This window comes from Rissa tridactyla, chromosome 4 (genome assembly GCF_028500815.1).
Source record: "Rissa tridactyla isolate bRisTri1 chromosome 4, bRisTri1.patW.cur.20221130, whole genome shotgun sequence".
Classification (NCBI taxonomy): Eukaryota; Metazoa; Chordata; class Aves; order Charadriiformes; family Laridae; genus Rissa; species Rissa tridactyla.
The window spans coordinates 72,554,447-72,579,035 of record NC_071469.1 but is presented as its reverse complement, the minus strand read 5'-3'; the positions used below and the strand labels follow the sequence as shown (position 1 = coordinate 72,579,035).

At 63.6% G+C, this 24,589-nt stretch overlaps 1 protein-coding gene across 1 annotated transcript; it reads right to left on the bottom strand.

Moving 5' to 3' along the window:
- Positions 1-19: 19 nt before the first annotated feature.
- Positions 20-24,309, bottom strand: CARMIL2 (capping protein regulator and myosin 1 linker 2). The gene is given in 41 exon segments (XM_054201161.1): positions 20-814; positions 926-1,036; positions 1,337-1,444; positions 1,622-1,915; positions 2,205-2,244; positions 2,246-2,274; positions 2,458-2,494; positions 2,831-2,950; positions 3,206-3,614; positions 4,070-4,173; positions 5,936-6,204; positions 7,426-7,492; positions 7,978-8,094; positions 8,548-8,635; positions 8,785-8,960; positions 9,098-9,211; positions 10,173-10,301; positions 10,733-10,828; positions 10,911-11,004; positions 11,603-11,671; positions 12,400-12,572; positions 13,043-13,100; positions 13,425-13,521; positions 15,040-15,121; positions 15,326-15,395; positions 15,892-15,996; positions 16,094-16,170; positions 16,507-16,584; positions 16,982-17,091; positions 17,338-17,424; positions 17,580-17,674; positions 18,046-18,134; positions 18,214-18,289; positions 19,129-19,202; positions 19,777-19,847; positions 20,409-20,509; positions 20,776-20,897; positions 22,209-22,268; positions 22,580-22,630; positions 22,766-22,857; positions 24,192-24,309. Coding segments are annotated over 41 exon segments (4,455 nt in total). The 5' UTR covers positions 24,232-24,309; the 3' UTR covers positions 20-638.
- Positions 24,310-24,589: the final 280 nt, after the last annotated feature.

The window sequence follows — 24,589 nt, the reverse complement described above, 5'->3', positions numbered from 1 at the left end:
AAAAGGGGGGGGGGAAGGGAGGGAAGGGAAAAAAAAAAAAAGCATGTTGCTGCTTTGTCGTAAACATCTGTGTAAGGAATGCATTTGGTCCAGAGCGGGGGTCGACAACGGGAGAAAGCCGCTTGGGTGCTGAGGTGACGCTGGTGCCACCGGGAGAGCTGTGGGGCTGGCGAGGCTGCGGAGCTGCGTGCTGAAATGCCGCGGGTCGTGGTCCCGCTGATGGAAACCTGCGTCTTTGGCGGGGGTTGGGGCAGGGGGGAGCTGGAGGGAGCGGTACCCGGCGGGGTGAGGAGCTGGAGAGGTGAAAGGGTCCTGGTAACGCCTGCTGAAAACGTCCGGCTGCCGGCACTGCCGCTGCCTGTCTAAAACCACCAGCTTTCCCCCACCGTCCGGAGAAGGCGACGCGGCTCGGGTGCATCCCCAGGGCTCCAGCAGGATTCCCAGCCCTCCTGGGCGATGCTGGTGGCCGTCCCCGCAGCGAAAGCTGGCCGATGCCATGGTAAGCCGGTGCCGCAGCCCGGGCGGGACAGACCTGTGCCCCATCTCTTCTCTCCGCACCCCGGCTGCCGACCACCCCGGCACCGTGTGCTCGCTTGCAGGGTTTTATTGGGGACAGTGGTGATGGCATGCAGGGTGCTTCACTGTCCCGGGGCTGGCTCCCCCCGGCCCGGCACCAGGCGTCTTTGGTCTACGGCTGCTGAGTCTTGTGCATTCGCAACAGTTTGTGCCAGGGCTTGCGGCCGCTCGCCTTCGGTGCCCGCTCCAGCCTGCGGCTCCTCCAGCCCAGCGCGGGGCCAGTCCTGCGGTGTGGCACCTGGAGGGGTCATGGCGGGTGGTGTGAGCGTGGGGGGGACGGGGAACACCCTCTGTACCCCAAAACACCCGCATTAGCAGGGGTGCAAGGGAGGGGAGCGTCGCGGCTCACCTGCAGCATCCGAGGACGGTCGGGACTTGCCCTCCGGCTCCGGGAGGGAGTCGTGCTTGGTCCTCCGTTTGAAGACGGGCGACCGCCGCAGGCGCAGGGGGACGGTGCCCGCTGGGGGAAACAGAACCCAGCCCCACGTTACGGTGGGGTGCAGCTGCCTGGCTCCTGCCCCGTTTCTGCCTGCGAGCCCGGCTCCTGCCAGGGCTGATCCCAATGCCAAGTTCCCCCCACCCCAGGATCTTCCCAGTGTGGCGATGCCATCACCACGGGCAGCCACCCACCAGCTGAGTCTGGCAGCACCACCATGTAACACGGGATGCCACCATACCACCGCCTGCCTCCTCCAGCATGGGGCACAAGGCTGGGGCTGGGGCCGGGGGGGGTGTGTGTCCCACTCCAGCCCCCACTTACTTCCCAGCTCCGCCGGGCATTCGGGCTCCCTGAGCTGCTCCTCGTGGACGGACACAGCCCGGCGGCCGGTCCCCCACAGCACCGCCAGCCGCGGCGTCAGCCGGTTGTCTGGAAAAGCAGCAGGGAGGTGCCATCGGTGGATGCCGGCAGCCCCCTGCAACCTGCCGGCAGCCCCCCCCCATCAGCACCCAGCGCTGGGTGCTTGGGGTCCCTGCTGCTCTCCATTCCCAAGGAGCCCTGGGAACACGCCAGCAGCCGAATGGGTGACCCCATCAGCATCCCTACCTTCGGTGTCGGGCGGTGCGGGCAGGGTGGGCAGGGGGCTAGCAGCACCCACCTCCCCGCCGTGGCTGACCCTCCGTGGCAGCGTGGCCGGCGCGCTCCTCCCTGGCCGTGGCAAGCTGCTGCTCCAGCCCTCCCGGACCCCGGGCTCCGTTGGCCCGCCGGGCTCGGCCAGGAGGAAGGAGCGCCGGGGTTGGTCAGAGGTGGTGGCCTGTGGCTCTGCTGTCAGCTGCCTCCCCAGGGCTTTCCAGGCCGGCCGGGGCTCCACGGCGGCGGCCGGGCTGCGGAAGGGTGCGTCTGCGGGGAAGGCAGGGCAGAGCTGTGGGTGCCTGGCAGCGACATCCCCAGGGAATGGCTCTTGGTGCTGGGACCCAGCCTGCAGCCACCCCAGGGACAGGGCAAGGGTCTGGGTTAACATCTGCCATGGCCAGGGTTGGGCGCCCACGGGGGCAAGGGACCCTGCCCGTGCCCACCAGTCCCCGGTGGCACTGGTCCCCGTGTAGCGCCGCTTGGTGCCAGCAGAGGTGACAGAGCCCTCTGCCCAGGGGGCTGGTGTGACCACCCCCGGCACCCACCGGTGACCCACCTGTGGACACGGAGTGCGTGCGGGCCTTCAGGGAGGGGGGGGGAATCGGCAGAGCTGTCCACGATGTCCCCTGCAAGCACAAGCCACCAGCCATGAGCACGCTGGGGTCCGCCCAGCGCCACCAGCACCCGGCAAGGGGGGGGAAGGACGTGGTGGGACCCACAGCTGGGAGCCCGAGGGGGCCCTGCCCATGCCCACCCCGTGTGTGCCCAGCCAGGTGGGGGGTCAGGGTGGGGAGGATGCGGCCCCTCACCGTCTGAGCCGGCTTTCTTGATCTCGCTGTCTTTGCTCTGCAAGGAGAAAGAAACCTGATAAGGGGAGGGGGTCAGGGTGGCAGCACCCTCAGGGTCTGTGGGTGGTGGAGGGCAGGGTGCTGCCAGGCTGCAGGGGACGGGTGCCAGGGAAGGAGGGACGGACAGACAGGCACCACGCAGCGCGTAGGAGCCCACATACCGATCTCCTCGCGGAGAGTTAGGTGACAAGACAGAGGTCACGGGCAGTGGTGGCACAGACGTGGGTGCTGCTGGTCCCAGACAGGGGACACCCCATTGCCACAGACCTGCCCCCCACACCTCCACCCGCCCTTCAGGGGCAGGATCCAGCCCAAAAGCGGAGCCGCTCCCCACCTGCTGCTTCTTGCCCTCGGCGGCCGGGCCCTTGGTGACGCCGATGCGGTGGAGCATGACCTGCACGCGCTGCTCGAAGGAGCCGGGCAGCTCCCCCTCGCTCTTCTCCAGGTGCCTCTTCTGCGGGACAGACACAGCCCTGCCAGGGGCACGGCACCCACAGCACCCACCAACGGGGCACCCAGGTCCCCAACCCCAGCCGTGCCCCCCAGGGTGACCAAGGCACGGCCACAATCCAGCAGGGACTTCCCCAGCATCACTCTGGTGTCCCCACATCCCCCCTGCCGTACCCAGCTGACCCCGCCACCAGCACCCTTTGGTGGGAGCAGCCCCCGTCGGCAGAGCCGGCGGTGGTGGCTCAGTGACGGCGCTTACCTTGTCATGCCTGACCCCCAGCGCGTCCTCGTCCTCCCCAGACAGCAGGATGAGAGACTGGGATTTGCCCTCCCGCGAATACTTGGGTCGGATTCTGCGGGCCGAGTCAGGGGTCTGGCAGTGCTCGGGCTCTGGCCGGGGCTCGGCAGCGAGCCCCCCCTCCTCCGATTTACTCAGCGGCTTGCCCCCTTCGCCCGCCTTGCTGGGGGCCCGTAAAATGTCACTGAGCATCGAGCGTCTGCTGCTCCTGGGGGCGGCGGGGCCACCCTCGGGCTCCTTCTCGCACCTCGAGCCCAGCCTGGATTTGGGTTTCTTGAAGGCAAAAAAATTCCCGATTTTCTTCTTGAGGGTGCGGGAGCCGGAGGGAGCCAGAGGGGCTGATCCTGGGCAGGTCTCCGGGGCCGTGGGGCTGGGGAGAGATGAAACGTTGGGAAAGGTGAGCTGAGGGGACAGGCATCATTTTTTGCCCGCCCCAAAGGGACGGATCCAGACCCCAGACACCCCACCTGAGACGATGCTGCCCCAGCAAGGGCAGCTGTTCCCAGCCTGGGACCCCCGCGGGTGCTGCCCCATTGCCTCCCCGCTGTGGGACAGACCCCTCAGCCCCTCCCCGGGCTCGTAGGCGTGGGGTGCTGGGCCCCATCCCGCGCCCCACGGCTGCATCCCACCAGCCTTGCCCTTGGCGATGCAGAAGCCGGGTGCCTGCCGTAAAGAGGGATGTTTTCCCCAGCATCCCTTTGGCACTGGGACCAGTAGCGTTTGCAGGGCAGGTGAAATCCTGCGGGGAGGGGTGCGTGCCAGGGTGCTGGGTGGGTGTAGGGGACAACACACACACACACCCCCCCGACCCAGTCCCAGGCTTACAGCAGCTCCTCTGTGATGAGCCTCTTGGCAAAGAAGTCCTCCAGCCCCTCGTCCACGCGAGTGATGCTCCTGTCCTCGCTGTTCTCACAGGCCACGGGCTGCACCTGCGAGCAAGCATGGCCATCAGCCTGGTGTGGGGCGAAGATAGCCCCCACCCATGAAGAGGTGCCACCTACAAGTGGGTGCCTGTGCGGGATGGGTGCTGGCACCCTCCTTCTCACTGTGCGTCCAGCACAAAAGCCAAACCATGTTGTCGTCGGCTGCAGCCCAGCATCTCCCAGGGCATCGGGAGCTCCTGCCAGCCCCCTGCACCCCGCCGGGTGTCATGTCTGGGGACCTGGTGGCTCCCCAGCATGGTGGCTGGGGTAGGACATCCATACCCATGCAGGCACCCGTGTGTTACAGACAGGTAAGGTACCGCTGACCCTCCTTGGTGACACACAAATGGCAAATCCTGCTAAAGCCCTCCTAGGCCTGGGCCATGTCTCCGACCCCGCTGTCCCCACAGGAGAAGCCTTTGGCAGGGACAATTCCTCCATCTGAGCCCCGAGGAAAGGACACCCACACTGCCAGTGGGTGACAGAGCGGGTGCCCTGCATGGACCCACACCTGCATCCTTCAGGCTGGTGCCCATCCTCGGGTCCAACCTTGGAGTGCCACCACGGCCTGGATGAAGGCCACCCATGGCAAAACGCTCCATGCCACAGCCAAGCCTTCCTCACCCCAACAACGTGCCACCGCATCGGTGGCTTCCTATCGACGAGAGGGAGGCACTTCCCCATCGGTGGCATTTCAATCCATAACGACTTTTCATTACAGCTGGATTGATGCCGCTCGGGAGCCGTTCCAGCCACCCGAGATCTGCTCTCCCTGTCACATCACATCCGTCAAAGCCCATCCTCGCTCAAGCCTTGGCCAACCCTGGGTGCCCATCCTGCCGAGGAGAGATGTGACAAGGTGACGGTCCCCAGGCCCTGCCTGGCCCCTGCCAGCCTCCAGCAGTTCCCACCTCTCTCCCAGTCCCACCGGTCCCACTATGGTCCAAGGGCAAGCACCACCACAGCCGTGCAAGCCAGGGCTTTCCGGCAGGTGGAAGGATCCAGCTACATGCCGGTGGCATGGGGGACAAGGTGATGCCAGCAGGATCCGGCTCTGGGGACAGCCACGGAGCCGGATTTCCACCCAAAAGTTACTTTTCCTTTGGGAAGGGGGCTTTGAGGGCAGGATCCCCAGGTGTTTGCCTTTTGCGGGGCGGGGGGGGGGGGGGGGGGGGGGGGGGGGGGGGAGGCAAAACCCACCCCACCGCAGCCGGTGGATCCCCACGAGCGTCACCAGGAGCCACCACGGCCACCAGCGCTTGGCTGATGGCTTTTGGATGGGGGGGGCGGGGAGCAAATTGGGCGCAAGAGGAATAGAGGCAGCCGGAGCCATTGCCGAACGCGCCAGCCCTCTGCGCCCAAACTCTGCGGGTTTTTTACCATTCCCCCCCCGCCGGCTCCCCGGCCCCAGCCTCCCTGCCGGCTCCCACCGCTCGGCATCTCCCAACAGGCAGCAGGAAAAGGGGATGGATTATTTCCCTGTGGCCCCCCCCCCCCCAACCTCCTCAAACCCCCCCCCCTTGCCCATCCTTTAAGGGCTGCCCCCCCCCCCCTTTCCTCCCTTCCTCCTCCAAGGGGGCTCTGGCTGAAATGCAGGATAATAAAACCTCCGCACATCTCATTTTCCTGCCTCGCAACAAACACCTGCAATAATTCCAGAGGGGGGGAAAAAAACAAAAAAAAAACAAAAAAAAGGAAAAAAAAAAAACCAAACCACAAATCCCCCCCCTCCCGCCACCTCGCCAACCAAGAATCCCCCTCTCCTTACATTGGGTTTGCTGGGGGGCTGCTTGTGGCGGCGGTTGGGCCGGGGCCTGGCTTTGGTGCAGTGCTCCAGCTTCTCGCCGGCGGTCGGCAGGTCCATAAGGGATCCGGCGGCGGCAGGCTGCGTGGCGGGGAGCGAGCCGCTCGCAGGCTCAGCATCCTTTGTGGAGGCAGGGCGTGCCGGCGGCGCGGCGAGGCTGAGTGACGGCGGCGCCCGGTGAGCTCGGAGCCCGTTGGCGTCCCTTCCAGCCGCCGGCTCCAGCTCCGAGACACCTACGAGGGGCGAGAGGGCCCCGCTTGGCAACTGGCCTCGCCAGGCCTCCCCATCGCCATCATCATCATCATCACCACCACCACCAGCATCATCGCCGCCGCCGTCACCTTCGCCCACGCGCTGGCTGCGCCGTGGCGTGCCACGCCACGGGGAGGGGAGCGTGGCCGTGGCCACCCAGAGCTTGCGCGGTGGCCCCCTGGGGCAGCAGCTTTGCGGCGGCAGCACCGCCGGGGATGGATCCTGCTGCGGTCCCTGGAGGTTTTGCGTGCATGCGACGCTGCGGGGGTTTGGGGCGGGGGGGGAGGGGAGGATGCTCAGGCAGGGAGCGAGCTGACCCGCCCCCCCCCCCCCCAGCAAGCCCAGAGACCTGTGGCAAGCAGCAACTGTACGGCACAAGCCCTGCCAGCGCTGGCCCGGCACTGGGCACCCACAAATGCACCCCGTTTTGCTCTGTGGGCAGCCTCTCCCTCCCCCCCCGTCCCCGTTACCCTCTGGGTAGGGGTCAGGATGCTGCTGGGTCCGGGGACATCAGGGGTCCCCTGGGGACACCTGGGTGCCGGGGGCTGGCGCGAGCTCTGCTTCAGCCAAAGCCAAATACGCATCGCAGCCAAAGCCCCGAAAAGCAGAAGTCACCCAGCAGCGGCTGATCGCCTGCGACCCCCCCCGGATCCTGCCCAATGCCCCCCCCCCCCACCCCCTTCCTCCCTGGGCACCCCCCAGCAGAAGCTCCCGTGGGCAACGTCCCCTCCCCTGTGCCAGGTCCCCAGGGGTGCTGGGGGGGTGATGCCCATGCACGGGCTGGTCCCTGGGATGGCAGGGGGAGATGCCGTAGCATCCGCAGCCACGGACAAACCTCCCACCCCCCTCCTGGACACATGTTGCGGGGGGAGCTCAGGGCATTTACCCCACTGCCCGTGGGCGATGAGCCAGTTGACCACCCGACCCCCCCCCCCTCCCCCGGCAAAAATGGCACAAGATCAAGCTCAAGATGAGTTTTGCCTGCGGAGCCGCACCACGGCACCGGGAGAGGCTCTCCGTAGGGGGCCAGATCCGGGAGAGGCTCTCCGAAGGGTGCCAGACCTGCGCCAGGTGCTGCTGGCAGCCTGTGGCATGGTGGCCGATGGCTCTGCCCCACCAGTCCCCCCCCCCTGCCCCGGCCCTGCCGTGCCCCATGGCACGGGCTGAGCCGTGGCAAAGGGCAAGCCGCGCAGTGGCCTTACTTCTCACGGTTGCCGTGGGCCGAATGCTCCTGAAATGCTTGTTTTTCCTCCGCAGGGCCATCTTGTACTGCAGGGAGAGAGGGACGGCGGTGGCTGCGGCATTGACGAGCTGGTTGTGGCCATGGCTAGCGGCATCCCCGCGGCAGCCGGAGCCAGCCAGGCTTGGCCCAGTGATGGGTGCAATCAACCCCGGACCCCCAGGGCTGCACCCCCTCATCTTGGTCCGGCACCGAAACCACCCATGACGCCAGATGGGATGCTTTCCCAGCCAGGATTCCTGGATCCCAGGTCCTGAAGCAATGGCTGGCCAGAGGGGCTGCATGTGGCCGGGACAAGCGTGGGCCACCGCAAGGACAAGCTCCCGGTGCTGGAAGGACAGGCAGCATGGCCGGGCTGGCTAACGGTCTAATTGCCTTAGCGCTGTCCTGGAGGGGGGTGCCAGGGGTGCGCATACCCGGAGAGGCAGCGTGGTTAAGCCCGGCATCATCCGGTAAGACGGATAAAAGGTGGTTATAGCGCGGGGCATCACGCGGTGGCTGGATTGGACCCTACCTCCTCCACGGCGAGGTCCGAAGGATTCCTGCCCCTTGCCGGTGCGGCGGCATCGTCCTCAGCCGGCTCCGGCAGCAGCGTCGGGAGGTCGAGCCCCAGCTTGGGGAGGCTCTCTGCCTAAAACCATTAGGAAGTGCTTAAATTATCCCGGGGGCTGAAGCGCGCCCGGCCGCCCTGCGTGCTCCGCTCTGCTCCGCTCCCTGCCTGCGGCCGGGATTTGCGAGGGGATTTAGGGCCGATTAGCCGGCTGCCAGCCCCGGCACAGCTGCCCCACGCCTGCCCCACGGTGCACGAGCGGCTGGTGCCCGGCTTCACCCCAGCACCCCCCCACTACTCGGCAGCTCCCAGACTCCGCTCGGGACACATTAATGCTGCGGTGACCGCACCAGGAGAGGATTACCTGGGAGGAAAACCAGCCTGGGTGGGAATTGTCCTGCTTTCCTGGGTGGCAAACCTGTGGTCGCTGCGGTGGCCGGCGCCCAGGCAATGCCAGGGTACCCAGACCCCCCCATCCTGCATCCCAGGTCCCGCATCCCCATCCCGCAGGGGTTGACAGCCCCCGGCGCTCACCAGCTTGCACTGAGCGACAGTCAGGTCTCCCAGCACGGCGTCCACGATGCCGTCGGCCACGGCAGCTGTGACGGACAGCTTGATTTCACTGGGAGGGGAGAGAGTGGGGTGTGAGGGCCAGCACCCACCGCCCCTGCAAGCCGTGGGGCTGGCCCCCACAGGGACAGCCTTGCTGGTGGCACCCAGAGGAGCACCCAGGACATGCCCTGGGCTCCAGAAGAACAGCACGTCACCCACTTCAGTTTGCTGAAGACGTCGGTGACCATCTGATCCAGGACGGTGCTGAGGTTGAGGTGGTCCTGGAGGTAGATCCGCTCCGACATGGCGTTGACCAGTTGGTCCCTGAGCCCGGTCTTCTGCACCACGGCCGGGCAGAGGCTGTGCGCCGTGTCCAGCGCTGCCTGCATGATCGCCTGAAGTTTGGGGAGGAAAGGGGTGTTTTCGGGGTCTTTTCTATCAGGATTTGTGTGGTTTCCAGGACACACCACGTCCCTCAGGCTGAGGCTGACGAGCATTCCCGTGCTGCCGATAGCTCACTATGGGTGCCCACCTGGATCTCCCGGCCGCAGGTCTGCGACGCTTCCTCCGTGAGACACTCCAGCTTGTGCTGCAGCTTGCCGTTCTGGTATGGGGTGTTTCCCGCTTCGTACAAGAGGGGCAGGATCTGCCATGGGAAGAGAGAGACGACGTGGATCATCCCGTGGCACCTCATCCTTGCCTTCCATCCTTCCATGCGCAGCCTGCGTCCTTGGCTACCCCATGGAAGAGCATCGGCTGGGGAGACCTAGAGACCTTCTGGCTTTGCTGGGCCAGGATTGGGCATCCTGGGCCCTTCATGGTCTCTGTGTGTCGCCCCCCAGCCAGACCCTCAACCGCTCCCCACCGCCCACTGATCCTCCTTCCCACCCTGTGCCCAACCATGCTGATGCCCACATTGGGGGAGATCCTTTCCTAACCCTTTCACCATCTTTCCACCATCGGCACTGTCCTCCTAAATCCTGTCTCCACCGGATTAAGTTCCTGAGGGGGGTGCCAAGAGAGTTGGGAAAAAGGAAAAGGGGGGGTGGGGTTTGAAGAGAAGTAGAGGAGGAAAAGGTGTGACGGGGAGGAGAGAAGTGGGGGACCAGGAGGATCAAACCAGGGCTGGCAGTGCCAGGAGGTGCCCAGCTGACGCGGTGGCCTTCGTCACCATGTCAGCACACTCATCGCTGGGTTGAGTCCAGCCGGGGTGGGATGAAGGTGCCCCAAGGAGGGACAACCCCCGGGGGATGCCGGGTGTGTGTGTGTGTGTGTTTCTCACCAGCGTGGGCATCCGTGGGCCGCGGGGTGTGCCCAAAGCTGGAGCACCCACCTGCCCCAGGGAGGGGGGCACGGGCATGTGTGTGGCGGGGGGGGGTGGGTGGAGGGGATTGAGAACATTTTGGGACTTATTCTAGAAGATGGTTCCGAAATTCGCAGCTGTTCTTTAACATTTTGCAAGAGCTCGGTGACGTGCATCTGTTGCGTTGACAATTCTGCTGTTCCCCGACTCCTGGTTAACTATGTCATTAACTAATCAATAACCCGCTTCGATCCCCAGTCGAAGCCGGGCGGGTTGAAGGGGTTTCCCCGCGGGGCCGACTCACGCTGATGGAGAGGTTGGCGTTCCTGATGGCCTCCTCCGCGCAGAGGATGTCCGCCTCCGCCTCCCTGCCCGAGCAGGCGCTGAGGATGTCGACGTGCTTCTGCACGCTCAGGCAGATCTCGTTCACCATCTGGAGCGCGCGGAGAGGCTGCGTCACACACCGACGCCGGAGCAGCACTGCCAGTTCCCCGCTCCTTGCCGTGACTTTCCCGGCAGAAGGATGCGCTGGCGCTGCCCGATGGGGCGAGCTGGGGGGACTGGCGGTTTGCTGCCCCCAGAGCATCCCTGCCGAATAAATGGCGACGCCGCATGGCCGGGGTTTGCTTGCGAGCACGCGTGAGGTCACGTGGCAGCGAGATACCCCAGCGTCGCGTATGCATGAAACGCACGGGTGCAACCAGGAGGGTTCCTTGGAGACATTCTTTCTGCCTGGCCCCACTCTCTCATCCCTCCGGACCGCTCTGCCCTCCGCTCAGGACAGGTGGAAAGGGCTTGCAAGAGCTCACGGGAGGTAGCCAGGGTTGGTTGGGGCAAGGGAGGGCAGCGATGGGGCAAGCAAACCTGTTCGGAGGAGGTGGTGAGGATGCCCTGCTGCAGGCGGAAGGTCTGTGCGGGCAGCGTGCGCCGCAGCTGGTTCCTCGTCAGGCAGGACTGGATCTGCGTGGCAGGCAGGAGCCATGAGCTGGCTGTTGGTGACGCCCAGGCCCTGCGTCCCCCCCCTCATCCGCATCCCCATCACCTTGTGGACCGCCTCCTCCGTTCTCTCGGGGCTGCTGCGGTACGCCTGCGCCACGTCGCTCATCGGCAAGGGCATCGACTTGAGGGTGTAATTCCTGCGTGGCAGAGCGTGGGTGAGAGGGTGCTGCTGGACCCTGCTGCCTCCCAGGGCTCATCCCCACCTAACAGCAGCCTGGAGGAGATAGGGATGGCCAAGGTCCAGCCAGCACCAAACCCCACAGGAGCAGCAGCGACCTCCTGCCCAGGCTCTCCATCCATCCCTCTTTCTTCACACCTCCGGAGAACCCGCATGGCCAAACACCAGACCTGATGGTCTGCTGGGCAGGGGGACAACTTCTACCCATCTTTCATGGGGAGGGAGAAGAGCACCACGTCTCCACCAACAGCAGATCCTCCTCCCCGGGCTTGCTGGAGCTGCCACGGGCAACGTGGGGCTGTGCTGGGTTGGGAAGCAGAGCCTGGGGGAGACCCTGAGGTTGGTAACAAAGGTGTCATCACCAAACGGGTGGCAGGTCGCTTTGCTGGCTTCAAGACCCGAGCCATAGACCAGCTCCCTGGGGACCTGTACGCAACTGTGTGATGCACTTGCTGCTTCGAGGGGACAAGAGGCCCTGGGGACAGTGACATCCTGATGCTGGAGGCTCTTTTGCTTGGCGGTAGCAAGCCAGGAGGACCAAGCTGCTCCCTCCTTACCTTTCCAAAGCTTGAGCCACCTCCAGGAGCCCATGGGCGGTTGTGTTGTTCCTGTCCCAAACCACGGTCCTGCAAAGAGGAGGACACGAGTGAGCCCTGCCCGCAGCCACGCGGCCCCGAGGTGGGTGCCCACCCCCTGGGGCACTGCGGTGTGCCAGGCAGAGTGAGCGCAAGGCTGACCCCCAGGCACCAGAAAACCTGTAAATGGGGCTAAAAAAATCTGAATCTCAATATTCAAAAGCCTAAACTTGGACTTCGCAAGGAGCTGTAAAGCACGTGGCTGCCTGGAGGGAGGACACAGCCAGGCAGACGCCACCCTGCTGGCCGGGGGTGACGTCCCCAGAGGAAGAGCCCTGGCTGGGAGACCCTTCCCTGTTCCCTGTCCCCTGCAGACATACCTGCCTTGCCTTTGTGGGGACAATGGGGTCCAAAAATGGCATTTTAGGAACTGATGGCAGAGCGTGGGGTGAGGGCAGTGACCGCAAAGGTCCGGCTGCGGCATCCCAGGCTGTGCAGGAGCCCGGCAAAGAGCTGGCAAGTGCCGGGGCAGGGACTGAGCTGCTCTCTTGCCCTTCACACATCCCCTGCCAGCCCTGCCAGACAACTGCCATGAGAGCAAGATACAGTCACAGCATCTGACCGCGCATCAGGAACGGTCCAGAGATGCATCCATGGCCACCAGGAGCCATTGATAAGCCTCCTCTGATGGCATCAGCATCACAACCAGGACCACTGTATCGGGGCTACCCGGCACAAGGTGGGAAGGGCACCCACAGGGTGACATGGGCTGCTGCTACCTGAGCTTCGTGTTGATCTGCAGGGCCTTGGCTAGCATCTTGGCCCCCGTGTCCCCCATGGCGTTGCCGCTGATGTCCAGAGCTACGAGGCTGGTGTTACTGCCCAGAGCGCTCAGCAGGACGTTGGTTCCCAGTTTGAGACGTGATTCGGCCACCGACAGGGACTGGAGGGGCTGTAAGGGGGACAAGGAGGACAACCTCTATGCCTGGCTGGCAGCCACTGGGCTGGTGGCTCCCCGGTGCTGGCTTTGGGGAGCCCAAGTCATACTGAACTCCCCCAAAAAAGGAGGGCAATAGGTGCTTAGGCAACACCCTGGATTTTGCTGAGATGCCTGGCAGGCAGCGAGGAGGAAAGAGGGTTTTTTTGGGAAGCTGGGCTGCCGCCAGGTTACACCAGGCATCTCCTCCGCGCCTTTAGCCAGACACAGGCTCCCGCTTTCCCAGATGAACGGGAAGAGCTCTCGCTTCTCTGTCTGAGCAGCTGCCGCAGACGGAGGAAAATAAGAGCAGAAGGATTTGAATGGCAGTGGGAGGGAGGGAGATTTGTTCCCAGACTGTGCTGTGAGGGATTTGGACGGCACCCCGGCAGGGTGGTGGCAGAGGGTGACCGAGGGTGGGACGGTTGAGGACAAACAGGACTTACGCAGTCGTCCTCCTGGGTGAGCTGGACGATGCGGTGCAGAACATCCAACAGCCCTTCCCTGCGGGAGAGGTGAGGAGGGTTACACGAGCATCATCCCTCATGCATCCCACACGCATCCCCCGGCGCTGGCAGAGCTCCATCCTCCCTCCTGCTCTTGCCGGAGGCTGTGCCCTGTCCCTGCAGCACCTGCGGTCCCATAGGAACTGTGCCAGGAGCAGGTGATTGTCCCCACACAGTTCCCCGTTGGGTTGGAGCAGGCAAGACGGGCAGGCCATCCCTGGCATTCCCGACCAGCCCACGGGCTTGGATGGGGAGAGAGAGGGGAGCTGGGTGCACAGTGCCGGGACGGCTCCTGTCCTGGGCGCTGTGACTTTGCACTTACTTGGATTTGATGTTGAAGTTTTTCCCCAGAGAGACGTGCCTGATGGATTTGCTTCTGCCAATGGAGAGCACCAGCGTCACCATGTCAGGGTCGAAGCCTGCAAGAGACAGGAGACACCCACCAGGATGCTCCAAGCAATCCAGACCACAGAGGTGGCATGAAGGTGGCAGGGTGGTCCCTCAAGGGTGACCTGCAGAGCCGCCAAGCTGCCACCGCGGGATGGTAGAGATGCCCAGGGCAACTCCTGAGCATCTTCCTCTTTTTCACAGCTCCCTCAAGAAGACCAAAGACCTGTGCAGAGCCGGGGTCCCTGGGGAGTGACGCTAGGGATGGAGCACCCTCTCTGGGGACTCCTGCCATTTGGGGTGCCAAGGCTGTGCCGAGCCACGGCGAGCCTTTACGGAGCTAAAGATGGTGCTTGCTTTCCACCATCCCACAGAGATGTGCCCTCCATCACCTCCCCACCACCCTGGACAACACGGAAGGAGTTCTCCCAGCTTGCAGGCAGCTGTGGCATCCTCAGGGTAACCCAGCAAGGTGACACCCTTCCGCCAGGCCAGGGATCTGTCAGCCTGGGGCAACCAAGACACCACCTACGGGACTGTCCCTCTTGCACGGAGCCGCTCTACTGGGACAGCCCTAAATAGAAGTGCCCTTTGTCAACTCTTGGCCGGAGATCTTGAGTAAGAGAGCGAGCTCTTGGAGCATTGGTGGCCCCAACGGGTTTTTGAATGACTTCAAACCACGTCAGCTTTCCCAGAGCCATCTGGCTGTCGAGGCGCTGCATGGTCTGCTGAAAGAGCTTCCCAAGGCTGCTTTAAGCTTTGGGGCCTTTTAGGTGACATTAAGAGCCAGCAGAGGTGATGTTTGCGATAATTAGTGTTGCTCGCCCACGGCTTCGGTGGCCACAGCAGGACTGTAAACTCCTGCAGCGAGGTGAGAAGAGCTTCAGTCCAAGGAGACCTTTACGATGCTTCAAACCCTGAGCTAGCAACGCGAGACCACCTCGGGTTCAGCGAGCTGAAGAGGCTTGTACACCAAGACAGATGCGAAACGAGAATTTTTGGCATGTCCTGAGGCAGGAGGGGACGAAGGAACCGCCCCATGCTCGGTGCTAGAGATGCTCTCTCTGAATGAGGGGAGAGACAAGGGCCACCACCGCTGCTCACCACGGGATATGATGCTGGAAGGTGATGGAAGGGGCTGGGAAGGACATCACCAGAGGGAGAGGGGCACCTTTACAGGACTGCCTGCCTTGGGGAAGACAGAGGGGTGGCCGGTTTGGGCGGGGGGCGGAACCCACAAAGCCTGACAAGGTGGTGATTTCTCAGGCAGGAAGCCACTGCTGGCTGTTGGGTGCCTTCACCCCCGCGGGACACAGCCTGTGACGCTGCAGCTGCTGCTGCTGGAGGACTTTCACAGGTGCCAAGTGCAGTTTAACGTTGCATGAGCATGATCAAGAGGCAGGCAAGTGCAGCAGACCCTACCCACCTCCCCAGGGACTCCTACAAGCTCACCAGACACTGGGGCTGAGCTGGCCTCTGCCAAAGAGCCCGCAGTGGCCGGACCTGCAGATGCAGGTGATGCTCGCCCAGGTGGGGAAAAAGCAACCTACCATTGTCAGACAAGTCCAGGTCGCTGATGGAGCTGGCGTCAGGGATGAGATCCTGGATGACTTGGGCCCCCGCCGATCTCAGCTTGGAAGAAACAGCAAGACATCAGTACAAGGGGAGGCGCCGAGCCCTGCGAACGAGATCCTGCCGTCGGGAAGGTCACCCCAGCCCCACGGCGGACAGGGCCGCAGACCTGCTCACACAGGCATTGAGCCCCCCACCGCCCCTCAGCTGCCACAACCGGACCCCCAGGCTGGACCGATGGCACCCATGGGTGCTGGCCCTCACCTCGCAGTTGCTGAGATCCAGGCGCATGTCACTGACGTGACTGTTGTCTGCCAGCCCTTGCAGCAGCGCCCTGGAAAAGTCACCAAAGCTCACACCCAGCAGTGTGAGCATCACCATCACCCACCGTGGGGCACCCCCAACGGTCCAAGGCAGTGGGAGCAGGGTGCTGGAGAAGACATCCTTCTCAGGAGTCCCAGCTCCAGCCTGCCCCCTCCCTCCTGCTGAGCACAGGGATGAATCCTGCACAGGGGGACCCCAGCTCTGTGCTGCTGGCTCCTGGGATGCCTCCTTGGCTCCAGGTGGCATCTCCCACCCTCCCGTGAGGAGACGCAGGGGGATGTCCCCAGTGCATCCCCCAGCTGCCCCTGGGTAGGAAAAGTCACCAAAGCCACCCAGCAGTGTGAGCATCACCGTCACCCACCGTGGAGCACCCGCAACGGTCCAGGCAGTGGGTGCGGGGTGCTGGAGAAGACATCCTTCCCAGAGCTCTGCCTCTCACAGCCCCATCCGTCCTCCCCACCAGCCCTCCCAACACGGAGAGCCCTGAGCCAGGGTCCCCCCCTCACCTTACAGCATCCGCTGGCAGCTTTGTACCTGCCAGGGAGACGTGCCGGAGGGCACAGGCCTGGCTGAAAAACTCCTTGACGTCAGGGGAGATGGTTTTCACCCTCCTGAAAAGGATGGGCACAACGTGGCATCACCTACTGCCCAGCACCAGCCACCCCCCCCGGTTACCGTGTTCCCCTCCTTGCCGCCCCGGGGGCTTACTTGTGGGAGTACACGTTTTTGGAGAGATCCAGATGGATGAGGCTGGTGTGACATCCGCGGACCAGGGCTCCAAAGAGCTGTTGGGGTAGGGATACGAGCCGCGTCGAAGAGGACCCGGCTGGTGCTGCAGCCCCTCGTACAGCCCAGGGAGGGAGGGGTGACGGTATGGGATGAACTGCAGGGGATGTTAAGGGCAGGGGGGGGCGGGTGTCTCTGCCCCGTGCTGGGGCTCCCTTATTTCTCCTGCTGAACCCCAAGTCCCCCAGCCCGCCCATGGTAGGGGTCACGGAGCAGGCCATCGCTGGGCTGGCTGCCCACCGTGTCTCCACAGCCCCGTGGCCAGTTGGGATGGGGTGGCAGGGTTTTTGGGAGGGGGGACGCTCACTGCCAGGACCCCCTGCGTGGGTACTCACAGCATCCAAAGGGCAATCCGTGCCGGCCAGGCTGAGGTGGGAGAGCGAGTGGCACTGGCGGAGGAGGCTCTGCAGGTTCTGAGGGTAGAGGGGGCTCAGTGGCTTTGACCAGGACTCTGACCCCCCCCACCCAGCACCCTACAGCCCAGGAGTCCCAGCTCCAGCCTGCCCCCTCCCTCCTGCTGAGCACAGGGATGAATCCTGCACAGGGGGACCCCAGCTCTGTGCTGCTGGCTCCTGGGATGCCTCCTTGGCTCCAGGTGGCATCTCCCACCCTCCCGTGAGGAGACGCAGGGGGATGTCCCCAGTGCATCCCCCAGCTGCCCCTGGGGAGGCAGGGAGGTGTCACAGCCATGACTTCCCCATCCCTGCGGTGCTGCAAGGCAGGGTGCGGACCCCAGGGGACCAAAGCCATCGAGCCCATGCAGGGGACAGAGCCCAGGCGGTGTCACCCCATTGCAGCCCGGGCACTCACGCTGATGTCGTCCCCAGCCAGGGTGCCGGGGTTTCCAGATAGGTCCAAGTGCCGGAGGGAGGATCCGATGGCTTTGTTGTCTGCAAGGGCTTTGCATAACGTGCTCATCCCTGCTCCAGGAAAGGGGGAGAGACGGATGGATGCCCGTGGGTCCCCTGCACCGGGGAGAGCCACAGAGCAGAGGAAGGGATGCTTTCCTACAGCTGGGGCAGCAGGACATCGCATCCTTGAAGATGCCCTTTCCGGGGTGGCCCTGCAGCCCCTCAGCCAGCCCACTGGGGCCAGCTTGTCCCCAGGCACCACCGTGCCCAGCCTCCCGATGGCGCCTGGGCAGGGAGCGGGATGCCGGGCTGTACCTTTGGCACTGAGCATCGTCCTGGCCAAGCTGAGGCTCTGCAGACCCTTAGGATTCTTCTCCATGAGCCGGCTGAAGGCAACAATCCCTGATGAAAGAGTAGAGAGCCATGAGGGGCTGTGCCAGTGCAGGCGGGTGTCCATCCCACCCCGAGCTACACCGGGGGGGCAGCTGCCAGTGGGATCTGGAGTTGAACATCAGTTTTCATGGGTGGAAACTCATCCCAGCCCAGAAGTTGGGTACCTCTGTCTTCCAGCTGGTTGCCAGCAAGGTTGATGGTGTGCAAGACAGAGTCGGGATGGTTGCTCAGCGCCTGGGCCATCCTCTGTGCAAAGTCCCTGCGGGGAGAAGGGCCACCTGTCTGAGCAAGCTATGGCCACCTCCAGGAGATGTGGCCACCAACCCTGCAGCCTTACGGGGATGTGCCACCAGCTCCTGTCCATGTGGCAGAGCTGTCTCCATCTGAGGAGCCAGCAGGAGAAAGCAGAGCATCTCCAAGGGTGGGTGATGTCTGTTGGCCTCCAAGTTACGAGGGGGGTCTCTGCTCCTAGTGAGCTTCATGCTGAGGAGGGGATGGGGCACCAACATCCCCCTGGCCATGGGGGGGGTCCCCATGGACCACCCAGCTCCATCCACATGAAGGGGGCAGAACCAGGCTGCCGAGACCCTGCTCATCACCACCCCAGGGCTCTGCAAGGCCTTCACTTACGCTTTCAACCCGCTGTTTTCCAGCACCAGCTCCTCCAGCGTCACCGACTTGCTGAGCATGTAGAGCAGCTGCTCCGAGATCTCCTGGTTCTAGCAGGGGAGAAGAAAACCTTTCTGGAAACCCAACCATCATCTTCAGCATACCCAGCGCCAAGGCACCGGCACTCACCAGCCTGAAGTCCTTGCAGGAGAGCTTGGTGAACCACAGGTTGAAGGACAAGGCGGCGATGCTCAGTGCCACGTCTCTGCAGGGTGACAAGGACAAGGGAGTCAGAGGCCAGGCTGAGCCAAACCTGGTCCCAGACGGGTGCCCCAAGACACCCAAACCCAGGGTGCCCCAACGCTGTGTTCAACATGGGGTCCGTGAGTCTAAAGCAACCCACAAACGCAGCTCAGCTTCCCCAGATTATTCCCTCAGAGGAAAAAAAAAAAAAAAAAATTAAAATAATTGCACGCTTCTGCCAAAACCTCGGGTTGTTTTTTTTGGTTTTTTTTCCCTTTTTAATTCTGAGCTCTCGGTGCGAAGAAAAATGCAGGTTTTTGCTCAGCTAGAAACAAGTTCCAGCTGAAGCCCCGCTCCGTCTTTCTCGGGATGAAGACGCGGCTGAGTCTCGCGGGGATGAATCCAGGCACGGGCAGAGCTCACGGCCCTGCCATGAGGTTATAACCCCGTAACGGCCATTTGTGATATATATTTGTACGTGTGAGGGGGAGCGGCGTTGGCTGCTTTGCATAGGGAAACACCTGACAGCCACGAGCGGCCAGAAGCCACCGTGACGTTCAGTTTTCACCTCCGTCAGCAGCTCGCGGGCTTATTTCAGTGTTATAAATGGCCGGGGAGGCGAGGTGCGGGGGGGCTGCCCGGCCTCTGGGGCTGTCGTCCCATGGGACGGGGCCCGTCGTGTTTGGTGCGGGGGAGCGTCAGCCGGCAGACGTGGCGGCCTTGGAGCGTGTAAAGCAATAAAAGCTTCTAACGCGAGCAGAGGAGGGCGTTGGGCCACCCCCGCCCCGTGGAAGGGGAGGACAGGGACTAGTTAACGGCAAGGAAGCACGGCACGGCACGCGGCGCGGCCGGGGGACCCACCGGCTCTCCAGGTGGCTGAAGTCCAGCAGGTTGAACTCCCGGCAGTCCTGGCTGTGGTAGATGTTGTCCACGTCCTGTACGGATGGACAGACACATGGGTCAGGCTCAGCACCTGCTGCTGGGGTGGGCTCGGGTGCCCGACACCGCTGGAGGGGGCTGAGCCCTCGGGGACCCTCCCCTGGGGAGCCCCGAGCCTAAAACCCCCCCCACCCCGGTGCTGCAGCTGGCAGGGCACCTGTCCCATGCTGGTGGGACGGCTCGGTGGGTCCTGGACCTCTTCTGCAGGGACTGACCAGCAGAAGGCAACACATCCCCAGGCTGGTGGGAATGAGGGTGTGGGGAGAGGTGGGCTGGAGGCGGTGTCCCAGAGGAAGAGGAGGGCGAGATGGTCCTGCTGTGGCCCCAGAGGGCCTCTCCTCCCACTAGGGACACCCAGCAAGGTCCCAGGTTTCCAGTCTGGGAAACAACCTGGTCCAAGACATCTCATCCCAAAGGGCAAAGGGAACTCAAGCCAGGCAAAACTGCAGTTCCCTGCTCTGGGATGTCCCTGGGATGTTCCCAGCCCCGGCAGCCTGTGAGCATCCTGCTTCCCTGCCTGCCAAGCGGTATGCTGCCATCGTCTCTTTTCCGTGGGACAGACCAGCTTACCCACTGGATCTCCTCGCGGAAGGCAAAGCCATTGTAATCACATAAAGCAGCGTAGGTCTCCGAAAACCCCCCTGCAAAGAGAAGGCGTTCTTGGTGGCAGACCCTCCCATGGGAACACAGAGAAGACCTTTGGGGAAGGCAGAAAGCAGGAAGAGGAGGGTGCAGGCTCTCCCTTCCCTCCTCAAGGGGGCCAGATTGTCCTGCATGGTCTAGTGCCAGCCCAAAAATGATCACACAACTCCAGGGGCTTTGCTTGATCCCTGTAGGTACCAGGCAAGGTGCAGTGGATGATGATAACGGAGGTGGCCTACTCTAAACCAGGCTATAGGAAAAGCCCCTGGCTCTGCGGCGATGCCAGATGAGATGGGTGGAAGCATCCACAGCCGTACGTTCTCACAGGTGGACACTTACATCCTCCTCCTTTCTGGGGAGCTACGGCCCCTCAAAACCTGCTCCTGCCCCATGGGATGGGGGGCGGGGGGCTTGTGACCTAAGCCACCGCGGGTGTCCTCCCAGCGGAGGTGGGGGCTGTCAGCAGAGCTGGTGATGACGGAGGCCGGGCTGTGATGGTGCCCAGGGTGCTCCAACCCTCCTGGGGGAGATGTTGCAGGGGCGGGGGGGAAAGGGCTTACCACAGGGCCCGGGGCTGCTCTGCAGCATTTCCTCCTCCAGCGAGTCCGTGATCTGCCGGATCCTCTCGTACAGGTTGGGGGGCGAGTTCTTGAGCAGCGTCCTGGGGAAGGACCAGAGGGGTGCATGGTGGCGGACGAGGAGAAGAGCATCCCCGCCGCTTCGTGCTTAACTACAGCCCCTGTGGGTGAGGGTGGCTAGAATTATCCTTCCCAACGTGATTGGGGAGCAGGGCCCGGCCTCCGTCGGTGTGGTTTTCTCCTCTTAGAAGGCACTAATTGTGAACCCACCCCGTATTTGGGGCTCTTCTGAGCAAAGAGTTTGCTCTGGTACCTACCCAACCACCACTGAGGAGCAGAAGACCCTTACCCAGGGGATGAGTCTGGGAAGACCTTCTTAAGTGACATGGTGACATGGATGACAACTTGCTCCAAATCATCAAAGCACATGAACCGGAAGGCATAGGATGCTGCATCCGTTTCTATGACAACCTGTGGGGTCCAAAGGAGCGGAGATGCCTGAGCGAGCTGGCAGCACACAGCGTCCCCGAGCCCCCAGACACGACGGTGACAGCCATCAGCTCCTGGCTGCAAACACCCAGCCGCTGCTTATAAACCCAGCTGGAGCGCTGGGAGCACAGGGAAGGCGGCGACCGCCAGGAATTGAGCATAAAAATACATTAAGGAGATCGCGGCATGCCAGAATAAGGCATAAACCTCCCCGAAATTCAAGCGTAGCTGCTGCAAAGGCAGCCCAAGGCAGTGGGGGCGAGAGAAGCCTTCACTCTGCCTGCAGCAGCCGCAGCTGGAGGAATGGAGTTTTCCCTCCCTGAATTTATCTAATCAGGTTTTTGAGGCTTTTTTTTTTTTTTTTTTTTTTTTTTAAGCTTTCGGTTCCTACCAGGGAGAAAGAGGAAAAAAAAAAAAAATCCCATGGCAACACGCTCCCTGATTTAATTACGGGCTGATTGAGGCGTGGGAGCGAGATGACAATTATCTGCTGGCAGCACGCGAGGCCGGCGCTCCCACCGGCGCCCCGGGGCTTGGCCCTGCCTGCGCCCTGACTGCGTATCCACGACCCCGGGGCTTCCCATCACCCAGGCAAACCCCCCCCCCGGCCCCGACCTTGCCCACCCTCCACTTTCAACCCCAGCGCCCCTCGCTTTCTGCCCCGTTCCTCTTTATTTCTCTCCCGGAGCTCAGCTGCGCGACCCGCCGAGTGGCAGGAACCCTGCTTGGAGGCTGGGGGCCACCGTGGGTGACGACGCTTTAATGAGCAAAAGAGGTTAACGAGGACCGCAGCCCCGGTTTGGCCGCCACATCCGAGCCAGCCATCCCGTTCCTCTCTCCTCCCGGGTTCCTGCTGGCGGCATCCACCCTCCGCGCACGCCTCTCTCTAAGAGGATTAACCGGGGTTTAAAACACCCTCCTGCTAAATTTGGCTTCACCTCGGTAAGCCAGCAGCCGTTTGTCACCTTGTCCCCGCCAAGCGGGAGGTGCCACGGCCGGGCGCTGCCACGCCGGCACCCCCCCAGCACCCCCGGGTGCCTCCCTGTACCTCCAGCCCTGCGGGGGACACCCCGGCAGAGGACACAAGAGGATTTCTTTAGAGGTGGCAAAGGGATAAACACCCTGCGGAGCTCTCACGGGTCATCGGTGGTGACCCTCAATGTGCCACGGGGGGTCAGGACACCCCCCGCTCTGGGCCCCATGGTGGGCTCCGGGATTGCCACGGGGGGAGGTGGGCACAAGGTGGGGTGGGTGCCTGGGCTGGGTTTGCCCTGGGTGGTGGGTGCCACTCACCAAGCTGGGCTCTCGCACCGTCATCTCCCTCACCTCCAGGAAGCTGAAGCTGCTGTGAACCTTGTGGGGGGGAGAGGAGCGGGGTCAGCCCCAGCGTTGATGGAGAAGGGGGGCCCAAGGGTGCCCCCCCAGCTCCCACCCTTCCCTGTGCCCTGAGTAGCGCCTGGCCATGCCCCCGAGCTTTCCCCAGCCCCCTGACCCCAAACCCTCTCCCCTTCACCCCGTCCTCCTCCTCACCCTGCTCCTGGGGGCTTCTCCAGACCCGGTGGCCCAGGTGACCCAGGGACGCCCACCCCGGTGCCCCAAGCAGCCGAGTGATGTCCTCCTGGCACCCACGGGCTCTGCTGTGGTGCAGGGTCCCCAGCACTTACCCTCACCGGCAGCATCACCGGCAGCACGTAGGCTCGCCAGGGCGTCAGCACCTAGGCAGGGGGACACTGGTGTGACAGGGGACTGGGGTGACACAGGAATCACCCCTGTCCCATCCCCCCCGCAGCCATGAAACGACTGCCTGGGGAAACCAGGAAAGCAGGACCCAGGCTGGACTCCGCACGTACCAGGATATAGTCGTCATACTTGGATTTCACCTGCAGCTGGATGCTCATCACCAGGAGGACCTTCTTCGTCCCCAGGAAGGCGGTGATGCCCTCTGAAAAGACCAATGTCCCCATGAATTGAGGTGGCCGAAGCCACCCCTGGTCCTCTCCGTCCCCAAGGGCAGCGGGGCATGTGGGCGTCTTCCATGACCCTGCCTGAGTCAACTCCTCTCCCTCCACACCCCATGGCCAGACCCTGGTCGCTCTCTCAGCTGAGCCATGGGCTTCTTCACCGGCTTTGGGTCCTGTTTGCTGCTCGGGTGATAAACCCATCTCCTCCATCAGCTTCTGCAGCCTCCACCAAGCACGGGGCTTCGGGGTCACCGATTTACACTGCACGAGCTTCATCTCAGCCTTGCTCCCTGGGAGCTGGCATTGAGCAACCGCTGGATCCTGGTTTCTCTTCCTTCCTTCCGAAATTTATCGCTAGGGAGCAACTGGACACCCAAGTCCTGGCTCCCCCAGGGTGCAGCCAGGGATGCGTTTTGCTTTTGCGTTTTTTTGGCACCTCTCTCGGCCGTGAGGTGCGCAGGTGGTTGTACGAGAGTAGCTGCCTCCCCGGTGTTTGCCAACCAGCCGTTCCCAGCCGCCACGGACCGGGGCGAGCATCGCTGCCGCCTTCAGCATCCGCCTCCCGCTTGGAGGAACAGGACAGGAACCACAACTGCCCATCGCCGGGCAAAGCAAACCAGGTTTTTGCAACGACACCGCTCGCTCCAGCCCTTGCCGAGGCTGCCAAGAGCCCCGCAGGTCTGGTGACTTGAGCCACACGTCCCCAGGGACCCATCCCGGTAGAGTGGGGGACGCAGCGGCCCGGCTCCTTCCCACCCCGCTCCAAGCCTCGGTGGGGCTGGGTTTAGGGTCAGGGGGCTGGGGAAGGCTGTGGGGCATGGCCGGGCACTACTCAGGGCATGGGGAACCCCCGAGACCTCCGCGGCCTTTTGGTTCTTCAATTAGAGGAGCGAAGATTGCGGTACCCCACACGTCCCCCACGCTGGTGGGGAGCAGGGCAGGGCTGCGGGCCACGACTCCCTGGGGACCCCCTGCCGGCCGGGGGACCCCAAGCCCACGGGAGTGAGCAGCACCAAGCTGCACCCACAAACCCGGCAGCAGGAACCACGGAGAAGCACGTCCTTGAGGATCCAGCCTGTTTTCCTGGGGATGCTTTTGGCCCGAGGAGCATCCTCAAGCCGCACGAGTTTTGGGGGGAGCAGCCCTCATACCCCACACACTGCTCAGATTCCCCTGACCCGCAGCCGATGACGATGAGGAACCCAAAAGCGGCTCTGCCAACGCCGGCACGGCAAACCGGGGCCGAGCAGGCCCTGTACCGGCGCTTTCCATGTGGCACGGGTGCCCCCGCAGCGCGGCGGCGGGCGATGCTTACCTTGGAGCTCAGCGGGGATCCCTCCGGGGGACGCAGCCATGGTTGGGACCCGGGGTGGGGGGCGTGGGTGTCACCTTCCCCGGGGATGCGGGTGTCAGGGCAGCATCCCCGGGCGCCGCGGGAAAGGCACCCTGCTGGGAGGAAGCGCTGAGGTTACCAACCGGCAGCGCTGCCGCCTCGGCGCCTCCTCCCCCTCCCAGCGCTCAGTGCCTCTTCCTGCCCCGTCAGGCGAGATTTACCGCCTGAGCAAGAGAAGAGAAATGAAAGCGACGGCGCCCGCAGCCCACCAGCCCCACCGGGAGGAGAGGACATCCCTGGCCCAGCTCTTTTCCTCCCGCATGGCTTCACCTGGGCGAGCGGGACACCCCGCTGGCGCCTCCCAGCCAGGAGCAGCAGAA